Source organism: Elephantulus edwardii, unplaced genomic scaffold (genome assembly GCF_000299155.1).
Source record: "Elephantulus edwardii isolate Elephantulus edwardi_28Jun2011 unplaced genomic scaffold, EleEdw1.0 scaffold00318, whole genome shotgun sequence".
In the NCBI taxonomy this organism is placed as follows: Eukaryota; Metazoa; Chordata; class Mammalia; order Macroscelidea; family Macroscelididae; genus Elephantulus; species Elephantulus edwardii.
In genome coordinates, this window is record NW_006400068.1 from 582,581 (window position 1) to 604,846 (window position 22,266).

A 22,266-nucleotide genomic window follows, 5' to 3' on the forward strand; every position below is an offset into this window, starting at 1 on the left:
TGATAATCATAATGCCCTAAACTATATTAATTTTAAACTATTCTCTCCATCTGCTTCAGTGTAGTAAACATAATTTATCCAGTTTTTCTCAGTCCTACCCCCACCCCAATGTCAGCAACTTTTATTAGAGTAAAATACCCATATAAAAGAGCTGTGCATTAAGAAGTGTATAATCATATGTTTGCAGATGCTATATTTGAAGAAATTGATGGCTCTTGCTCACTCTTTCATTTCATAGCTTTATATATGATTTTCTCATTTCTAATGAGAAAATTACCCTGCATTTTTGAAACCTACGCTTTTATTACTACTTATGGATTTGTAGTTAGAATAATCAATAAGTAAGTCGTGCTTATTACATATTTAAAAAGATTGTTGCCATTGAGTCAATTCCACCTCATAATGACCCTGTTAGGCAGAATAGACCTGCCCTATAGGGTTTCCAAAGCTGTAATCTTTATGGAAATAGATCGCCAAATCTTTTTTCCACGGATATGAATGAAGGATTGGCTTTTTGCTTTCCTGCTGAGTGCTTAAACACAACAGTGTTTAAGGCATTTTATGTTACTAATAGAATATTGCAAAGTCCTACATTTCCTTAAATGGTTTTTTTCTTTAGCATATTGTTAATGTTCCTAGCATATTGTTATGTGCTATTGGGTTGAAACCAACTCTTAGCTAATCATCCAGGTTTTCAGAGACCCTAAGTTGCATGAGATTTCCCATCCTTCTACAGAGGCCCTGGTTGCTTTGAACGACATACCTTTGAATTGGTGATACAGTTACTTACCACTAAGCCACCATGTAGTTATGTTATGGTCTCGTAGATCTGTTTTGTATACATCACATTAAAACTCAGAATTGAAATCAAATCTATACCTAGAACCTTTCCCCCCAATTTACCTTTTTTTATCTTGCACTATAAATAAAATTCATCAAAAGAAAAAACATGCTTACTAAATAACGACCCTTAAGGAAGTAGGATCACAGAGAGAGCTTTCAGTTGGTATTATCTGCTGGCAACCATTCTAGAATTTAATGTCTGCTGCAGAGAGGAGTAATAATACTATTGGGAGGTCTGGTGATTTAAGTTCAATCAAATAACAATTCACAGCCACCTTGTGAATGGCGGATTTAAACCTTGTTCTTTACTATGTTGTCTTAATCATCTCTGATACTCTTTGAATCCATTGATACAGCTGCTGTGTCAAATCCGTCTTGTCAAAGGTCTTCCTCTCTTTCCATAAAACCATCCAAGCACAGATGTCTTGTTCTAAGGATTGGCCCCTCTAACAACATGCCTAAAGTATATGGGATGAAGTTTTGCTATCTTTACCTTTAAGAAGCGTCGTGGTTGCACCTTGTCAGAGACTGACTTGTTCTTTTGACAGTACATGGGATAATAAGTACTCGTCTCCAACATCAAAATTTGAAGGCATCACTTCTTATGTCATCCTTACTCAATGTCCAACTTTCAGCTGCAAAGGAAATAATATATAAGCAAGCCCATGACTTGGATCCAGAACACCTTGTCTTTAAACTCAATTATACTGCTCTTTAGCAATGTCTGTGACAGCACATTTTTCCAATGCAAAGACATGTTTTGATTTGTTGATTGCTGGTAATTGTGGCGCTAGATAAGACGAAATCATTGGCAATCTCAATCCTTTTTCCATATATCATGATGTTGCCTCTTGGTCTAGTAGTAAATACTTCTGTTTTCTTAATGTTGAGATGTAATTTGTATTGTAGGCTGTAGTCCTTGATCTTCCACATCAAGTACTGTATGTCCTCTTCACCTTTCAGTAACAAAGTTGTATCAACTGCATAACACAGGCTGATGATGAGTTTTCCTCTGATCGCAGATGCATCATTCTTCTTCATACAGTCCAACTTTTTGTAGGATTTGCTCAGCATACAAATTGAATAGGTCTAGAGAAAGATGCCGCCTTTATGCACACTTCTCTTGATTTTTAAACTATGCTGTATACTCTTGCTCTGTTCGACCTACAGCTTCTTAGTCTCGATATAGGTCTGGTTTCACATGAACACAGCTAAGTGTTCTGGAATCCCTTTTTTTTCAAAGTTAGTCAGATAGTCATACTTGTAGTATTCTCTTCTTCCATCTGATGTAATCAATAATATTTATCCTTCATGCCACAGCCTCTTATAAATCCAGCTAAAATATCTGACAGTTCTCTGCTGACTTCTCTGACCATGGGAGGAGATTTCCTGTCCTCCTCTGGAACAGTGGTGGCTTTAAATAAACTATGTGCTTTTGGGATGGCAGCTCAGCTTCTTACCAGTAGGCCACTAGAGTTCCCTAAGTCACTTTTAGGTGGAGTAACTCTTCCATCTTCTTTTTGATGCTTCCCGCTTTCTTGAAGATTTTGCCCATGTTGTTGTTGTGGTGGTGTACTGTCATCGGAACCGAGTATCCAGCAGATTTTTCAGAGGCAATGAATCTCATGTGAGGAGATTGCCCAACCTTCTCAGGCCATGTATTTGTTCTTCTATTTTTCAGCTTGAGAAATCCTGAGCTAACTCTTCCTTTTTTCATTTTCTAACTCAAGCTTTTTGCACTTTTCATTTTGACACTTTGTCTTCTCAGACTAGCCTTTGAAATTTGGTGGCTTTGTGGGAAGGAATTATTATACCAACTAAATGACAGGCAGGTTGAATCCACTAGCTGTCTCCTATGCATTTTATAGCCTCTGAAAACTAGCTGGAGGGTCAGTTAATTTGTTGTTTCCAACTGCAGACACGTAACAAAAACATTTTGTGAGCTGCCAGACTATATTAAATTTGTTTGATATTCTGTCTTCAAAAATGTTTTTAGCCAACAAAGCTATTCAGGATCATCTTCTAGAAGTGGAAGGATCTAAAGATCAAATGGAAAAAGAAATGCTTGAGAAAATAGGGAAACTGGAAAAGGAACTAGAAAATGCAAATGACCTACTTTCTGCCACAAAACGTAAAGGTATGAATAATAGGAGAGTTATATTATTTTAAATACTAGGACTACCTTACATAATTGACTAATAATATTTCTCCACTATTCTGTGATTTAGGTAATTATGTTAAATTATGTTACAGTAGATTATTAAAATGCATTTTTGGAAATTAATATTCTTTATTGAGTTATCTAAGTACTAGTTGACCATACAGAATTATAATGTCAATTTCCATGATAGTTTTACATATATTTACTACATAATTTCTAATAGTTTGGGTTTATATGATTATATCTTAGAATCTTTATAATATTATCACAAAGCAAGTGTTACTTGTGTTGAAAGAAAATGGTGATAAATTAGAGTTGGCAAAATGTTTCACAACAGAGATTAAATTTGTGTATGTGACACAGGAGCCATTTTATCGGAAGAAGAGCTTGCAGCCATGTCTCCTACTGCAGCAGCTGTCGCTAAGATAGTGAAACCTGGCATGAAATTCACTGAGGTAAGAGTGGTATTAAATCTTCCTAGTTCTCTTTAGCAGTAGTGCTCAGCTCTCTCTGAAGCATTATTTTCCTTTAAAAATATTCTTATATCATTTGATACAGTAAATATCCTAAGAAAGAGTTTATTGACTACCTAGTCCTGTTATGTATTGTCAAGGTGAAACTGACTCATAGATGATCTTTCAAGTTTTTAGACACAACAAATTGCACAGGAAGAGATTGCCTATCTTTCTTTCATGGAGCAACTGTTGGAGTCATACTCTGAGTTGGCAGTGCAATTCCTTATCACTAAGCCACCAATGCTAACTTATATAGAACACACGCACATAATCAACATGTCAATCTTATATAACTGCTCAATGTTTATGAAGAAGTTAGGCAGGTTATGTTGTTGTCAAGATTATAAAGATTTCTTTTATACTTTCAGCTATATAATGCTTATATGGAAACACAAGATCAGTTACTTTTGGAGAAACTAGAGAACAAAAGAATTAATAAATATTTAGATGAAATAGTGAAAGAAGTTGAAGCCAAAGCACCAATTTTGAAACGCCAGCGTGAAGAATATGAACGTGCACAGAAAGCGGTGGCAAGTTTATCTGCTAAACTTGAACAAGCAATGAAGGTTAGTTACATTACTAAATTTTGGCTGTTAAAAAATACAGATAAGGTATTACTTACCTAGTTTCATACGTATTTAGATGAAAAAAAGATATACATAAGCTTTTTTCCATGATACATGGTAATTATGCCATGGGAAGCTCATTACGTTATTAAATCTAACCACAAGATGTCTTCCTTTCATTAACTAAAATTATTTTATATTTTTAAGGCTATTTATACTTTCTTTTCTTTAGAATGCTTTTGTTGACCATGAATAACAATCTTGTAATGTCTTCATAATAGAATTCTAACTGAGCGTGTTATGCTTTGTCTAACAATTCTGGTGGTTTGTCTATAAATAGTACTGTTTAATCAGGAAACGCCAGGGATGCATCCTGTCTCCATACTTTTTCAGCATGTGTGCAGAGCAGATTATCCGAGAGGCTGGGCTCTTTGAGGAGAATTATGGCATCAGGATTGGTGGAAGATCTATTAACAATCTGCGTTATGCAGATGACACAACCCTGCTTGCTGAAACCGAGGAGGACCTCATGCACTTGCTGCGAAGGGTCAAGGACTGCAGCCTTCAGTATGGACTGAGGCTCAATGTCAAGAAGACAAAGATTCTCACCACTGAACCAGTTGGCAGCGTCAGGATGGATGGCAAAGAGATTCAGATTGTTCACAGCTTCAGTTTGCTCGGCTCCACGGTCAACACTCTTGGCACCAGCAGTCAGGAAATCAAAAAGTGTATCGCGATGGGAAAGTCTGCTGTTAGGGACTTCTCTAAAGTACTCAGGAGCAATGTAGACTAAGGTGCGCCCGATACAGGCCATGGTCTTTGCAATCGCTTGTTATGCATCAGAGAGTTGGACAATGACTAGGGAGGACAGAAGGAGAGTGGATGCTTTTGAGCTATGGTGCTGGAGAAGGGTACTGAATGTACCATGGACTGCCAGGAAAACAAACAGATTCATCTTGGAGAGGATTAAACCAAGCTACTCCTTGGAGGCAAGGATTCTGGGGCTTCGTCTGACATACTTTGGACATGTTGCTAGGAGGGATGGGTCCTTGGAGAGGGACATCATGCTTGGGAGGGTGGAGGGACAGCGCAGGAGGGGAAGACCCTCTATGAGATGGATTGATTCAGTGACTGGGGTAATCGGGATGGGTGTGTCAGAGGCAGTGCGGTTGGCGCAGGATAGAGCAGGGTTTAGGGCTGTTGTGCATAGGGTCGCTATGAGTCGCAAACTACTCGATGGCACATAACAACAGCAACAATCAGGAAACAATCCATTGTCATTGATTTAATTTCGACACTTAACAGCTCTGAAATAATAGTGTGTTACTGCGCCATAGGGTTTGTAATAATGTAGAATGTAGATCTTTATGGAAGCCGACTGCTAAATCTTCATCCTATGGAGTGTAACCCTTTTGATTAGTAATCACACGCCTTAACCATGTGGCACAACCGCTCATAGTTGTACCATAGTATGCCTTTTTTTCCCCTTTTTTAAAAGTGAAGTTAAGCTTTTACAGTCTTTTTTTCTATAAACAAAGTTACAGTACATGTATATGGGACCTCCTAGCATAGTCCTCCCCTCTTTCACTAGAACTTTCACTTAACTGCTGACAATCTACCAGGGAGGGGCCAAAAATATAAAAATAACACAGTCAACCTAAACAAATCCACAAAACCAGTGATGGGTCTTGGCTATTCCCTTCCTCCACCCCTTTTTTAAAAATACAAAGACTAATTCTCTTTTGTCAGCTTGTCCATGAGCTCCTGTGTGCTGTACTCACCCACATTAAGCACTCTCAACAGCATGCACACATAAGCAGCACCTTGCAGACTCGGACCCCCAACCCTGGAAGTCTGCAGCACCAGAGCCCTTTGTTTTCACTCCTCTGTTTCTTTAAAGTTCTCACCTATTTTCAAAGCTCTGCTTGATTTCTAGCAGATACCTTCAGAGACCGCCTAGAGCCTGATATTTTTCAGTTGAAAAAGCAATTCTAGGAAAGGGGTCACTAGTGCTGATTGCCTGTTTTTGTGGAAGTATGCCTTTTTAAAGTCTGTCAGATTTTGGCAAATAATTCTAAGGATTATTACTATTTTAGGGGTCTTTAGGTACTAGAAGTGCCAAGAATATTCTTATATAACTTCTTAACCATTATTTTCTAATAGCTAACTTTAAACGTAAAATTTATACTGTTGGAATTTTTTCTTTTAATTGTGTGTGTGTGTGTGTGCCGTCAAATCAGATCTGACTGGTACAAGAGGAGATTGTCCCTCCTTCTCTGGCAGAGCATCTGGTGGATTTGAACCATGTACCTCTGGGGTTGCAGTGCATCTTCTTGCCACTAGGCCACCAGAACTCTCCTTGGAATTTTTTCTTTTGTTGTTATGTGACATCAAGTTGCCTACAACTCATAGCGACCCTGTGTACAACAACCCTAAATCCTGCCCTATCCTGTGCCAATCTCACTGAGTCTCTCTGACACACCTATCCCATTATACAGTCACTGAATCAATCCATCTCATTGAGGGTCTTCCTCTTCTGTGCTATCCCTCCACCCTCCCAAGCATGACGTCCTTCTCCAAGGACTGGTCCCTCCACTCCTTTGAAACATGTCAAAGTATGTCAGACGAAGCTTCAGAATTCTTGCCTCTGAGGAGCAGCCTGACTTCACCCTCTCCATGATAAACCTGCTGTTTTCTTAGCAGTCCATGGTACATTCAATACTCTTCTCTAACACCAAGCTCAAAGGTATCAATTCTCCTTCTATCCTCCCTAGTCACTGACCAGCTCTCTGATGCATAGCAAGTGATTGCTAAGACCATGGCATGTATCGGGTGCACCTTAGTCTCTGAACTGACATCATTGCTCTTAAGTACTTTAGCGAAGTCTCTAACTGCAGACTTTCCCATTGCAATACATCTTTTAATTTCTTGGCTGCTGGTGCCAAGAGTGTTGACTGTGGAGCCAACCAAACTAAAACTGAACAACCTCAATCTCTTCACCATCCATCATGGTGCTGCCAATCGACCAGTGGTGAGAATCTTTGTTTTTTTGGTATTGAGCCTCAGTCCATACTGAAGACTACAGTCCCTGACCTACTGCTTCAGGTCCTCCTCAGTTTTAGCAAGCAGGGTTGTATCATCTGCATAACACAGATTGTTGATGAATTACCCTCTAATCCTGATGCCACATTTTTCCTCATAGAGCCAAGCCTCCTGGATAATCTGTTCTGCATAAAGATCTTTTTTTGTTAATGAATTTAAAAACAAAACCAAACACAAACTCATTTCATCTAGTCCAAGCCTCCTTTGGATTAGTAGTGCAACTTTTTAATGACTAATCAGAGATTTTTGGAAAACAGTATTCTCTTAGTACTGTAAGAGTTAATTTTTTTTTTATTTTTAGGAGGTTCAAGGAAATAATTTGTGTCGTCTATTGTTCTTATGTCTTCCTTCTCTTTGAAAAAGTTAATTTTTAGTTTTTACTGAAAATTAAATCTGTACTATTGTGGATTGTAATATTGAAGTTATCCCAAATTCAGGTAATTGTGTCTCGTAGACTCTTCTTTCTAAATCAGAGAAAGTTTCATGGTTTTTCTGTGACTGAGAGTAATGATTTTTTTTTTAATATCATCTATCTACCCAAACCCCCCAATTTGAAAACAAGTACCTGAATCTAATTAGGTCTTTGTTTTCTCATTGTTGATTGACATTACTAAGCTTTATTTGCTATTTTAAGCTCTTACTATATAATTTTCAAATAGTTCTGTTTAATAAGTTTTTTTTGGAAATATTTTTTAATTTGCTTATTAGGTGGCAGTGGGGGTTCAGATAGTAAGGATGACAGAAGAATCATTGATGACTTTGGATGTTGATGTTGGAGAAGAGGACTGACTATCCCATAGACTACCAAAATAATGAATGATATGTCTTAGAGAAAGTTGATATGTCTTAGAGAAAGTTCAGCCAGAGGACTTAATAGTTTAGAGGAAGGATGACAAAGCTTTGTCTCACATAGTTTGGGCATGTTACTGGTTATTGTTGTATACCATCAAGTCAGAACTGACCTATGGCTTAACCCTCCAGTGGGTTTTCAGAGGCAGTAAAATCACACAGGAGGAGATGGCTCATCCTTATCTTGTAGGGTACTGTTGGTTTCGAACCATGGACCTTTACATTGGCAATGCAGTTCTTTACCACTAAGCCTCCAGAGTTCACTGGGTATTTTGTTAGGAGGGACTATATCTTGGAAAGAGACATTATTCTTGTAAAGGTAGAGAGTCAGCAAAAGAGAAGATGATCCTCAACAAGATCGATTGACACAGGGAATGGAGGAGCACTGAGGTCGAGTATGTCAGGTAATAATGAGGATAGCACAGAACAGGACATGGTTCAGATCTGTTATTTTAGGGTTACAATGAGTTGTACTCAACAACACCCCACAACAACAGCAAGGGGGTTCTGCTTAAATTTGAAGATATCCCTAGGAAGAAAGTAATATTCAAGTAATAGTAGCTGTTCATCATAGGGGGAGGGAAGAACCCTTATTTCTTTGTTAACAATAACAGTAATAGAAAGGTCCTTAATAGGACTCTTTTTCCCCTCGTAATTGTTCAGAGTCTTACCTTCTATATTTTTATAGGGTAATCAATCCTAAACATATATCATGTGTCTTCCATTCTCGAATCGGTCACACTTATTTGGCTCTTTTTGTTCTGTAGCCAAATTACTACTTCTTCGTCTTCCATTTTAACTCAGTTGATTTTTACTACTCTTTCAAGGGGTTTTGCCCCCTTCATTTTTAGTATTTTACTCCTGTTGAAATAGTTACACATTTAGGACAATATGTTCTAGTATACTTTCAGCACCTGCAAAAATATGATCTTTCTCTATTATTAAAAGTAGTAGTAAGAGGTGTTTATATGAAAAGAATACATTTAAGAAGCAAAATTTGCTTGAATTTCAAGTAAAACATTAAAAATTACAGAGATATTTTGTGTTTATAACAATCTCCTTAAAACTTTGCCACTAAATCGCTAATAATAGTGTGCTTTGACACTTCACAAAATAACCTCTTGGTCTCAGCTTTGTAACATTGTCTGTGGCATCTTAAATTTCTGATGATATGTTCTTTATAAATCAAGTCTTTTACTTATCTACCTCGTGGGATTTTTTTGCTTTTTTACTTCATGTGTATTTTCATTTGACCTCTTACTAGTCACTGTCTTTGTCTGAGTCAACAAAGCTTTTGACAGTATTTGTGACATCATTTGATAATAAGCTAGGACTTTGTTGTAGCTTTAAGATTCAAATTGACTGAATGGAGTGGGGGACTAAATTATCTATTTTCACTTAATAAGTAGTAGTAGTGTAATTGAGAAGCATGCAAATATTTATATAGAATTTCACCTAGAGATTATTATTTCAATGAATTTTTTATGTCTTTAGTACCATGGTATTTGCACACTATATATTTTTATTCATGTATCTGCTTTTGTTTAAGAAGAAAATACAAAATTTTTATTTTAAAGGAAATTCAGCGGTTACGGGAGGACACAGATAAAGCAAACAAAGACACTTCTGTACTTGAAAAAGACAATCAAAGAATGAAAATACAAATAAAAGATCTTTCACAACAGGTTTGAATTTTTTGTGAATTAGGTTTGATTTTTGGGTTTTCTTAAATTTTAGCCTGTTTTAATTTTTAAATTTGACTTCCTGGTAATACTATTATGCTTTTTTTACACCTATCCATTTAGCAAGTAAATTTGTTTGCTTATGTAAGATAAAACTACCATATATGAACTTTCAGTTATTTACATTGTAGCACACTTGCAGATTAATGTATTGTCATCTTACTTACTCCCCCTCCACCTTCTTCCTTGAAATGTTTGATAAATTTTTAGATTAATTTTAGTAAGTAAAATAGTCAAAGATAAATAAATGTCATCTGATTTTTAAGTGCAGTTAACAGACTTATCTTTTCACTATATGTATAAATGCATGCATGTATATATATTCTACCACTACTTTTTTTAATTAAGAAACACTATATCTGTTTTTCCACCTAATTCTTTGTTAAACCCACAATAAGAAATGTTTCAACAGTAGAATTATATACCTGTTATTTTATTTAAAAATCTGATTTCTGTGCTATGTGCCTGCCTTGCCTTAAAATTGTAAATGCACACACAAGGCTTTATAGGTGTATGTCTGGTAATTGTTTTTAAAAGAATCAACCTAGATCCTAGTTTTCTGATACTATAATTTGATTACTTTTCAAAAAAACCCAGCTATTTGATTATATATTTGTATATAAATTAAAAATAAATTTGTTTCATTAATACTATCATCATTGAATTATAATACTTAAAAATTAGTTTGCTTTTTTTAAGGTCATAATTTATGTAACTATCAATTTAAATTATTTAAAAACAGCATTTCATTTTAATCTTTTCATGTTCTAAACAACTTCTGAATTAAAACTAGTGGTACTTGGTAACATTATAACTTTTTATTTTTTTAGATTAGAGTGCTTTTGATGGAACTTGAAGAAGCAAGGGGTAACCATGTAATTCGTGATGAGGAAGTAAGCTCTGCTGATATAAGTAGTTCATCTGAAGTCATATCACAGCATCTGGTATCTTATAGAAATATTGAGGAGCTGCAAGAACAAAATCAGCGACTCTTAGTGGCTCTTAGAGAACTTGGACAAACAAGAGAAAGAGAAGAACAAGAAACAACTTCATCTAAGTAAGCATTTGACTACTTAAGATTGTTAAGTAAACATAGGACACTGGTTTCCCTATTTTAACTGTTGTGTACTGAAAGTGTAGTTAATTACAGGGGAGTAAAACTTGAGTAGCATACCAATAACAATAGTTCTACTCTAAAGGACCCACAGTATGAGTAAGGTGGAGAAAAATTAGATTTAGTAGAATGTAATTAGTTCTTGAGTAGATAAAACACTTTTATCTATAGAAGCACCTTCATTAAAGTGAAAATCTAGCTTAGAGTTCAGAGGATGTACAAGGTTTTATGCAGAAGATACTAAACTGAATAGTAATGGATATGTAAGAATTCTTCAAGCAGAATATAGATTTTCTTTTTTCCCCCATCCTTTAATTGGTGGTGATGGAGGTGGAAGATAATTAACTTTAAAAGCAAGAAGACTACTATTTGATTTGAGTGGAATTGATTGTATTTTTTACAGACAAATATTTTAAGGTATCTTGAGTCTCTTATTGTAGGAGTTTAAATCATGGGCTTGCACAATTTGATGGATGGTCATGGTGAAGGAAATGGGAAAGACCCGGTGTGAAAATAGTGTATTTGAACTTTGTAAATAAATCCATATAAAATATATAAAAAAAAATTCTTGAAATATTAGCAATAGAAAAAAGGAAGGGTAAGCAGATGAAAATTCCATGCTTAATGCAAGATAATAACATAGTTGATCACTTTACGGTAAAGATGATAATTATTAAACCTAATCTCAGACCTGTGAAACTTATTTTGTTTCTTACAGGATCACTGAACTTCAACTCAAACTTGAAAGCTCTCTCACTGAATTGGAACAACTCCGTGAGTCACGTAAACATCAGATGCAGCTTGTTGATTCTATAGTTCGTCAGCGTGATATGTACCGTATTTTGTTGTCACAAACAACAGGAGTTGTTATTCCATTACAAGGTAAATTTTTTCCCATTCCATCTTAAAAGTTTCTAAATAATGGTTTGTAATATTATTTTAATAGTTCTATAGTATCTATTACGAGATTGACTTTTCTACATAAGAAAAATGCTTGGTTTTGCTTAACCAAGCAAAACTACTGTTAATAGGTTGTTTAGTAAATTTCCATATTTTATTGGTGGTATAATCTTTTATTGACGTAAGCCTAGCCTACTTGATTACCATTGTTCTTATTGCACAGCACTTGTCTGTCAGTTTGCTATGCTGAGGTAACTTGTGGGTTGCTTTGTGATACTGAAAGCTATACCACCAGTTTGTCAAATGCACTAACGGTCACCTTAGCAGACAAGTTTTAGTAGAGCTCCCTGATTTAAGATAGATAAGGAAGCAGCATTTACCTTCCATTTCTTAAATAGCAGGCCTCTGAAAACCCTACTCAAAACCCTTACTCAAATAGGTGTTCCAGAAGCTAAAACAAAAGAGGAGGAAATTGACGATGTTAACAAAATTTGCAGTCAGAAAGTGATTGAACATGGAATCGATGAATTAATGATAAGTAGTGACTAGAATGTAAAAGTTGGAAACAAGGAAGAATGAATAGTATTCGAAAAGTACAGACTTGGTGACAAAAATAAGATTGGACATAGAAATTATATCAAATTTCATAGGTTCAGTGATTTCTTTATCACAAATAAATTTTTTTTAAAAATACGAACAGTGACCTTACACATGGATCTCACCTGATGGACTGCATAGGAAACAGATTGACTACATCTGTGTGAAGAATTGCTTGAAAAACTCTAATGCAAAACAATACCAAGTGCTAACTGTTGAACAGACCATCAATTACTCATGTTCAAGTTCAGATTGAGGCTGAATAAAATTAGAACAAGAGCATGAGAACCAAAATAGAATCTTGTTTCTGTTCCACTTGAATTTAAAAATTATCTTAAGAATAAATTTGAAGCATTGAACACCTATGACTGAAGACCAGATGAGTTGAGGGATGACGTGAAGGATATCATCGGTGAAGAGACCAAAGATTACTACAAAGATAGAAGAAACAGATAAAACCAAAATGTTGTCAGAAGAGACCCTGAAAATTGCACTAGAGTGTTGAAAAACCAAAGTAAAGGGAAGGTAAGCTGAAGTAAAAGCTAAGCAGGCTATTTCAAAGGGCAGCTTGAGAAAACAAAGTGTTACGACGGAATGGTTAGAAAGCTAGAATTTGAAAAGAAAACGGGAGGAACTTTCTTGATACTCTCAAGCTCAAAGAACTGAGAAACCAGGTCTTGAGTTGCAATACTGAGTGATGCTATGGACAAAATCTTGAATGGTTCAAGAAACATCAAAAGAAGGTGGAGATAATTCATAGAATCATTTTCCCTAAAAAATTGGCTGACACTGAGTAGTAGCATATAATCAAGAGCCAACGGCAATAAAGGAAGTTCAAGCTACAGTGAAGGTATTGGTAAAAATAAAAAAGGTATCAATAGGATACCAGTTGACATTTCAGCTGACAGGTGTAATCCTAGACATGCTCACCAGTCTGTGCCAGGAAATTTGGATGACAGCTGCCTGACCAACTTAACTGGAAGAGATCCATGTTTTTTCTCACGCCCAAGAAAGGTGATCCAAGAGAATTTGGAAATTATCAAATTCTTATCGTTTCTATTACATGGAAGCATAATACTGCTGAAGATAATTTATAAACCACTAGAACAGTATGTAGAGAATTGCCAGAATTTCAAACTGGATTAGAAGAAGTCTTGAACCCCCAGGGATATCATTGCTGATACCAGAAGGATCCTGACTAAAAGCAAAGAATACCAGAAACATATATGTCTCTGCTTTGTTGATGCACATTTGATTGTGTGAATCATAACTACTTTTGGCTCACATTAAGAATAGAAATTCCAGAACATTTAAATTATGCTCATATGAAATCTTTACCCAAACCAGGAGATTGTTGTGCAGACCTACATGGTTTAAAATTAGAATAATATGTGTCATGGTTATATTCTTTCTCCATATATAATTTGTGAGCTGAGCAAATTATTTGAGAAGCTGGATCTTAGAAGAATGTGGCATCAGGATCGGAGGAAGTCTCATCAGTAAAACCTACATTATGCAGATGACAGAACCTTTCTTGCTAAAAGGTGGTTGTAGGACTTGAAGGCAGTTATTCCAGAAGACCCAAGAATACAGCCTTAAATGTGAATTGCATCTCTGAGTCAAAAAAAATAAAAATCTCATCGCTGAATTGATAAAAAACATTAGGATAGATAGGAAAAATGAACAATTTCATTTTACTTGAATCCAGAGTAAACATCCTTAGTACCAGGAAATTAAGAGATGTATTGCACTGGGTAAGTCTGCAGTCAGGGACCTCTAAATCATTGAGGAGTAATGATGTGAGTCATTTGCTGTGCATCTAAGAGTTGGACAGTGAATAAGGATGACAGAAGAATTGATGCCTTTGAGCTGTGATGTTGGGAGAAGGGCACTGAACATCCCATGGACTGCCAAAAGAAAAAAACAATTAGAAGGTGTAGCCAGAGTGTTCCTTGGAAGCAAAGATGATGAATATTTGTCTTACATACTGTAGGCATCTTGCTTGGCCAGCCTGTTCTTTGGAGAAGTGACATCATGTTTAGAAAGATGGTTGGGTTAGCAAAGGAGAGAACAAACCTCAGCCATTTGGATTTGATACAGCGACTATAGATAGCAAGGGACTTGAACATGTCATAGACGGCGGGGATGGACAAGGTTCAGATCTGTTGTTTAAAGGCTCATTGGTCAAACTGGACTCAGTGGCACCTGAAAACAAAAGCCTACTGGATTTAGTATTGCTGTAGTTACATAAGGAGCCTGTTGACATAGTATGTAACATGTCAGAGTGCTTACTGTAAGAATTCAGATGTTCATAGGCTTGAGGAAAAAGTAAATCTTGAAGATATATATCCTTTTAAATCCATTTAGAGGATCACCATGAGTCAGTATAGTAGTTTGTCAGTAGTAGGTTTGGGTTTGGCTTTTGATAGCTACCTAGAAGAAAGCCCATTGTACATCTGATTTGTCTTTATTACTTTTCCTGAAGCTTCAAATTCAGATGATACCTCTCTTACATCAACTGCAAAACGTACAAGTACATCCCAGTCTGTTTCCACTCCTACACCAGTACCTGTTACTGAGTCCACAGAAGCTATAGAAGCTAAGGCGGCCCTTAAACAGGTAAAGTTTACATTTCTGTTACTGAGTTAGGTTTTAGCGCAACTGAGTACATCTTCTCATGATTTCTTTTCTTTTTAGTTACAGGAAATTTTCGAGAACTTCAAAAAGGAAAAAGCAGATAATGAAAAGATACAAAATGAGCAACTTGAGAAGCTTCAAGAGCAAGTAACAGATTTGCGATCACAAAATACCAAAATCTCTACCCAACTAGATTTTGCTTCTAAACGGTAAATTTCTGTTTATTCAAAGACAAATAAGTTATAAAAGTTACTCTTCAGTAAAAAGTTGTGAGGGTTTTTTAATTAAGAAAAATATGAAAAGGGAAAAGAATAGTGGATTAAGTATGCTTGAATGGAAGGTTCTGAGGTCAGAGAATGAAAAAAAGATTAAAAGAGTTATTTTCCAAACCATGTTCTCAGAGTGAGAAGTAGTAATTCGTCTTTTCAGTATTGATTAATGAATGGCTCTACAGAGAATTGCTAAAAGGGCTGTATAGTTTTGGGGAAGTCCGTAGGGAATTGTGCTGCGAATTAAAAGTCATTCCTCTCTGGTAGTTCAAATCCGCCAACGAGAGAAGATGAGCAGGTTTATCCCGTGTGATTTATAGCTTAAGAAACCCAAGTAGAGAGTCAGTTATGATTTGATTCCTATTTCCCAGCAATGAGAAAGAAACGTAGTTACTTATAATTTGAAGTTTGTGTCTTTGGTTTTCCAGTAGCGCAAGTTGAATGGGCCTAGCATGTTTAGGATTTTAAATACTTGTTTGTAACTGAGGAGAAAATTTGAGGAAAATCCATTCAGGTGGGGCTGAGTAGTTAATGAGGGGAGAATTTAATTTCTTGGTAACTTACAAAGTAATAATAATAATTTCATTCCACTGATAGATGATGTTATATTTGTTAAGTTCTCAATTACCAAGCCATAATTGACTTTTAGAGTACATGATTAAACTTTATTGGTAGTTTAAGGATCTAATTGGCATTAATAAATCTAACATTTCAACACTCTAAAATCAAAAGTACATTGTGTTTTGGGGGTGGTGGTTTTTTGGTTTTTGTTTGTTTTTTTGAAAGTAATGCACAGAGTCACTGTATCAGGAGGAATTCGGTGACACAGAAGAATTTCGTGAGAGAACATAAGAGCAAGAGCCTGTGGTGATGAAGGAGGAAGTTCAAGTTGCTCTGAAAGTATTGGCAAAAAACAAAGCTGCAGGAGTTGACGGCATACCCATTGACATATTTCAACAGACACTGCCCTGGATGTGCTCACTAAGTTGTGCCAAGAAATCTGGAGGACAGCCAGCTGGCCAACTGCCTCGAAAAGATCGATATTTGTTCCCATCCCAAAGAAAGGTGACCCAACAGAGTACAGAAATTATCAGGCAATATCATTAATATCACATGCAAGCAAGATTCTGAAAATTATCCAAAAACGTTTGGAACAATATGTCAGCAGAGAACTGCCAGATGTGCAGGCTGGATTTAGAAGAGGTCGTGGTACTAGGGATATTATAGCTAATGTTAGATGGATCTTGGCAGAAAGCAGAGAGTACCAGAGGAATGTCTTATCTGTGCTTCATTGACTATGCAAAGGCTTTTGACTGTGTGGATCACAACAAGCTGTGGCTGACTGAGAAGAATGGGAATCCAGAACATTTAATTGTGCTAATGCGAAACCTATATTTGGATCAAGAGGCAATTGTCAAGGCAGAGCAAGGAGACACTACATGGTGCAAAATCAAGAAGGTGGTCCATCAGGGATGTATTCTGTCTCCATAACTTTTCAATCTGTATGCAGAACAGATCATCCGAGACGCTGGGCTGTACGAGGAGGAATGTGGCATCAGGATTGATGGAAGAGTCATCAACAACCTGCGTTATGCAGATGACACAACCCTGCTTGCTGAAACTGAGGAGGACCTGAAGCGCTTGCTGCAGAAGGTCAAGGACTGCAGCCTTCTATATGGATTGAAGCTCAACATCAATAAAACAAAGATTCTCACCACTGAGCCAGTTGGCAGTATGAGTATGGATGGTGAAGAGATCGAGACAACAGTTTTAGTTTGCTTGGCTCCACAGTCAACATTCTTGGTAACAGCAGCCAGGAAATCAAGAGACAAATTGCATTGGGAAAGTCAGCTGTCAGGGACCTCTCAAGTACTGAAGTGCAACCACGTCAGGCTGAAGACTAAGGTGCACCTGATCTGGGCTGTAGTCTTTTGCAATCACTTGCTATGCATCGGAGAACTGGACAGTGAATAGGGATGATAGAAAGAGAATTGATGCCTTTGAGCTGTAGTGCTAGGAGAACAAACAGGTTTGTCCTGGAGAGGGTGAAGCCGGAATGCTCCTTGGAGTCAAGGATTCTGATGTTTCATCTGACATACTTTGGGCATGTTGCAAGGAGGGACTGGTCCTTGAAGAGGGACATCATGTTTGGGAGAGTGGAGGAATGGCACAGGAGAGGAATACTCGATAAGATGGATCGATTCTGTGATTGGGGTGGTGGGAGTGAGTATATTGAAGATGGTGACGTTGGCACAGGACAGAGCAGGGCTCTTGTACATAGTGCCACTATGAGTCACTTCGACTCCATGGCACATAACAGCATAGCTCCATGGTGTAAACTTTCAACAAAATAAGATACAGGATGCTGTTGTGGTTGTTACTGTTATGTGCCATGGAGTCACTTGCGACTCATAACGACCCTATGTATAACAGCCTTAAACTCTGTTCTGTCCTGTGCCAATCACACTGTCTCCGACACACCCATCCCGATTATCCCAGTCACTGAATCAAGCATGATGTCACTCTCCAAGGACCAGTCCCTCCTTAAATCATGTCCAAAGTATATTAGACGAAGCCTCAGAATCCTTGCCTTCAAGGAGCCGCTCGTTTAACTCTCTCCAGGGTGAATCTGTTTGTTTTCCTAGCAGTCCATGGTACCCCCACAACACACTTCTCCAGCACCACAGCTCAAAGGCATCAATTTTCCTTCTATCCTCCCTACTCATTGTCCAACTCTCTGATGTATAACAAGTGATTGTGAAGACCATGGCCTGTATCAGATGCACCTTAGTTTCCAGAGAGATACCATTGCTCTTCAGAAATTTGGAAAGGTCCCTAACAGCAGACTTTGCCATCACAGTACGTCTTTTAATTTCCTGTCTACTGGTGCCAATAGTGTTGACTGTGGAGCAAAGGAAACTAAAGCTGTGAACAATTTAATCTCTTCACCAATGATCCTGATGCTGCCAGTTGGTCCAGTGGTGAGATTATAGAGGGGGTAAAATGATTGAAAAGAATATACTACTAACAGTGCTATAATTGTCTTCAATTGCATTGTTCATTGTGGTCAGTGACACATTGATAGTGTAAATGAAGATTACTATTTGAATAGTGTTGGCATTATTTTGAATATGATTATTAAGTAAGAATGAAGAGTTAACATGAAATAGATGCTTATTTGAACTTAATCACTGCATGTAGAATTTGAAAAAAAATGTTTTACTTTCTTAACCAGCACATTTACTGTATTTAATCATATAAAATTGAACAATTGTTGTATAATTCTTTTATTCATTAAGATAGGGTATTGTATTTCAGTTGCTTATATAGAATTACTTTAATTTTATACAAGCTATGAAATGCTACAAGATAATGTTGAAGGATACCGCCGAGAAATAACGTCCCTACATGAGAGAAATCAGAAACTTACTGCAACAACTCAAAAACAGGAGCAGATCATCAATACTATGACTCAGGATTTGAGAGGAGCAAATGAAAAACTAGCTGTTGCAGAAGTAAGACCAATTTTCACAAATCTGTCTTTTCATTTTTCTTTATTGTAGTTGGCTCTCCTATTTTCAGGATCTGCACAGTAAAACTATTCGGGAGGAATGTGACAACAAAATGGTCAGAACAATCTTTCAAAGGTTAAGGCTAAAGCTAACATTATAATTATATAGCGTTTATTAGGGGTCTTAAATTATTGTTGTTGTTGTTGTTGTTAAGTGCCGTCGTTGCAGGCAACTCATAGCAACCCTATGAAGGAGAGTCCTTGACTCTTGGGTGCCTTTCATCCTCTCTCCAAGTTCATAGGGTTTCCGGAGGCAAGCTATTATGGAAGTGGACGCCACTCCTCCTTCCACGCTTGTTCAATCGGGGAGCTCCACCCCACTGTCAGTCCTCATTGGGTAGCCAACCATTAACGCATTTGACACATCCATGTCACAGTGTTCAGCCTCACAGCAACCACAAGTGACCGCAGGACAGCAACTTGTACACCAGGGCTATACGACCTAGAGGAATGTCTGAACAAAAACAATGAAAGACTGGCCTGAGGGCCGCGAACTAAAAGTCACCCGCCTTTGTCTTGGTCACATCGTTTTCTCTTCGCTAGGCCAGCTGATCTCTTTCTCTCTCTGTTGATGTTATTGTTAAGTGCCGTTGAGTCACAGGCGACTCATAGCGAGTCCTTGACGCTTGGGTGCCTTTCATCCTCTCTCCAAGTTCATAGGGTTTCTGGAGGCAAGCTATTATGGAAGTGGACGCCACTCCTCCTTCCACGCTTGTTCAATCGGGGAGCTCCACCCCACTCTCAGTCCTCATTGGGTAGGCAACCATTAACACATTTGACACATCCGTGTCACAGTGTTCAGCCTCATAGCAACCACAAGTGACCGCGGGACAGCAACTTGTACACCAGGGCTATACGACCTGGAGGAATGTCTTTGTATTTTGATGTCTTTGGGTTCCTGGAACCCTTACTGACTGTAAGTCTAAAAACTGTTCTGTAACGTAAATATTTGAGAGGATCATGGATTAGAGTTCTTACTACTGTATAATTTCCAAAAAGCTAGTTGTGCTAGGTGGTTATTTCTGTTAAGATTGAAAGAGAAAGAAGTTTCTTTTTTTTTCCTTACTAAACCACTATTATAAATTTTCCATTTCACATGAGCTTTAACGTAAATAAATAAACCCACCCCTATTTTTGCTCATAATAGATGATGATGTTATAGGCCATTAAGTTGCTGGCGACTCATAGGGACCCTATGTACAACAGCTCTGAAGCCTGCCCGGTCCTGACCCAGTCTCACTGACTCTGACAAACGTACCCCATTGTCCTACTTATTATATCAGTCAATCTTCATCTGGAGTCTTCCTCTCCTGTGCTGTTCCTCCACCCTTCCAAGAATGATGTCATACTCTAAGGACTGGTCTCTCCTGGCCACATGCCCTAAGTATGTGAAACGGAGCTTCAACTTCTGGTGGCCAATGTCAAGAAGCTACAGTGCTGTCCCGGGGTACGCAGTTCGAATCCACCACATGCGTTGCTGGAGGAGGATCAAGCTCCTGTACCAGTCAGATACGATTTGATGGTACACACACAACTAATAAAATTTAAAAAAAAAAAGAATCCTAACCTCCAAGGAGAAGTTTGCTTTCACCCTCTCCAAGACAGACCTGTGTGTAAAACTAGAGAAATTATATCAGTGTTCAATTTTGAATTTCAACTTGAATACTAAATTAGGTATCATTGAGTTGCGTATAACTCATAGTAGCCCTGTAAACAGCAAATCAGAACCCTGTCCCATGCCATCCTCATCATCTTTGACACACTTGAACCCATTGCTGCAGTCACTGTCAGTCCATCTTGTTGAGAATATTCCTCTCTTTAATGATCCTCTACCTTTCCTAATATCTCTTTTCCGAGGAATAGCTTCTGCTAGCAATATGCCCAAATTACACGAGATGAAGCTTTACCATCCTTGCCTCCAAAGAGTACTCTGGTCACACTTTTTCCTCATGTTGTTTCTATGTTCCATCAAGTTGCTGGCAACTCATAGCAATTCTATGTACAACAGCTCTGAAGCTTGCCCTCTCCTGAGCCAGTCTCACTGATTCGGACACACCTTTCCCACTGAGGAACTCTGGTGACCTAGTGAGAGAGTTGCTCTTCCAGCCTGGAAGCACTCCATTCCCCTCCAGCAGTGTCTCCTTAGGAGAAAGATGGGTAGATACTTCCCATATAATTTACAGCCTCTGAAAATCTGCTGGACAGTCAACTCTTAGGGGTTTTCCCCTCCAGCTAAATACTTAATTTTGTAATGATAAATTCTGTACATTGTTTTACTTTAAAAATACTATTTTTCAGGTCTTTATTAATCATTCTGTGGGCTGTGAGCTAAGTACATAAATTTTCTTCTTTTTGCTTAGAAATTGAAGCTCAAGAGCTGAATTGCTCATTTTGGGGCAGACATAAAAGTATGGATTGATTGAGACCTCAAACCACATTCTCAGATTCGGTTTATATTTAATTCTCTTGGCTGTCTTTTAATTTTGTTTTGCTCCTACTTTGTTATGAGAAGTGGTCAGCAGTGGTTAGTTTAAATGATTTGTTGTAAAAACTTTGAGGATATTGATGTTTCAGAGTAGTGTTCCAGACCCCCCAATAGTCTTTATGAACCCCAAAATTCAACTTAAACTAGATTGTTCAACCGTTTTGCTTTATATTCCTTTATTTCTTATTTGATAATTTTAAATGTAAATTGTTAAGAGAAAATAAAGAATGAGTTATTGTAGTAATGAAATTTTTTTTCCCTTTGAATCTTTTAGTATTACCAATTATTTTTACTTAATTCTTTGTATTTCAACATGAGACTGAAAGCTTTATGTTTTTAATGAAAGAAGATGAGCTCTTCATTGCTTAGTGGTATAAGGAGTTGTACTGCTAATGGAAAGCCACTCAGTTTAAATTCAGCATCTCCTCTGCAGGACATACATAGGCTATATCTTCCGATATGATTTTCAGGCTCTGAAATCATGGAGGGTCAATCAGAAGTTAGTTCTGAGTTGATAGAACATAACAACAATTGACATTAAGAAATGTACCAATTTTAAGATTGTTTTGTTTTATATTTGCTGACTTTTTTATTGATTCGTTTTACCTCAAGGTAAGAGCAGAAAATTTGAAGAAAGAAAAAGAAATGCTTAAATTGTCAGAAGTTCGTCTTTCTCAACAGAGAGAGTCATTGTTAGCTGAACAAAGAGGACAAAACTTACTGCTCACTAATCTGCAAACGATTCAGGTAATGAAAAAAGGAGTATAGGAAAAAAGCATGAAGTTAGGTTTAGATACTGTTCTTTTCCATTTTAGTCATTAACTCTGGTACTTTTGTCTTTATGATGGTTGACATTTTGGGGTTTAGGGCATTTCTGTATTTTAAATAAACATTAAGTATAAAGTGAGGATTGAT

At 37.2% G+C, this 22,266-nt stretch overlaps 1 protein-coding gene across 1 annotated transcript in view; it reads left to right on the forward strand.

Annotated features, from left to right (window-relative positions):
* Window positions 1-22,266, forward strand: part of TPR (translocated promoter region, nuclear basket protein) — a 114,198-nt gene that overhangs the window by 13,095 nt on the left and 78,837 nt on the right. The window contains exons 10-19 of the mRNA XM_006901318.1: window positions 2,840-2,980; window positions 3,368-3,459; window positions 3,888-4,085; window positions 9,614-9,721; window positions 10,609-10,835; window positions 11,611-11,774; window positions 14,875-15,008; window positions 15,087-15,235; window positions 18,648-18,810; window positions 21,964-22,098. Of these exons, the coding sequence (XP_006901380.1) occupies window positions 2,840-2,980; window positions 3,368-3,459; window positions 3,888-4,085; window positions 9,614-9,721; window positions 10,609-10,835; window positions 11,611-11,774; window positions 14,875-15,008; window positions 15,087-15,235; window positions 18,648-18,810; window positions 21,964-22,098 (1,511 nt within the window). The remainder of the gene's footprint in view (window positions 1-2,839; window positions 2,981-3,367; window positions 3,460-3,887; window positions 4,086-9,613; window positions 9,722-10,608; window positions 10,836-11,610; window positions 11,775-14,874; window positions 15,009-15,086; window positions 15,236-18,647; window positions 18,811-21,963; window positions 22,099-22,266) is intronic.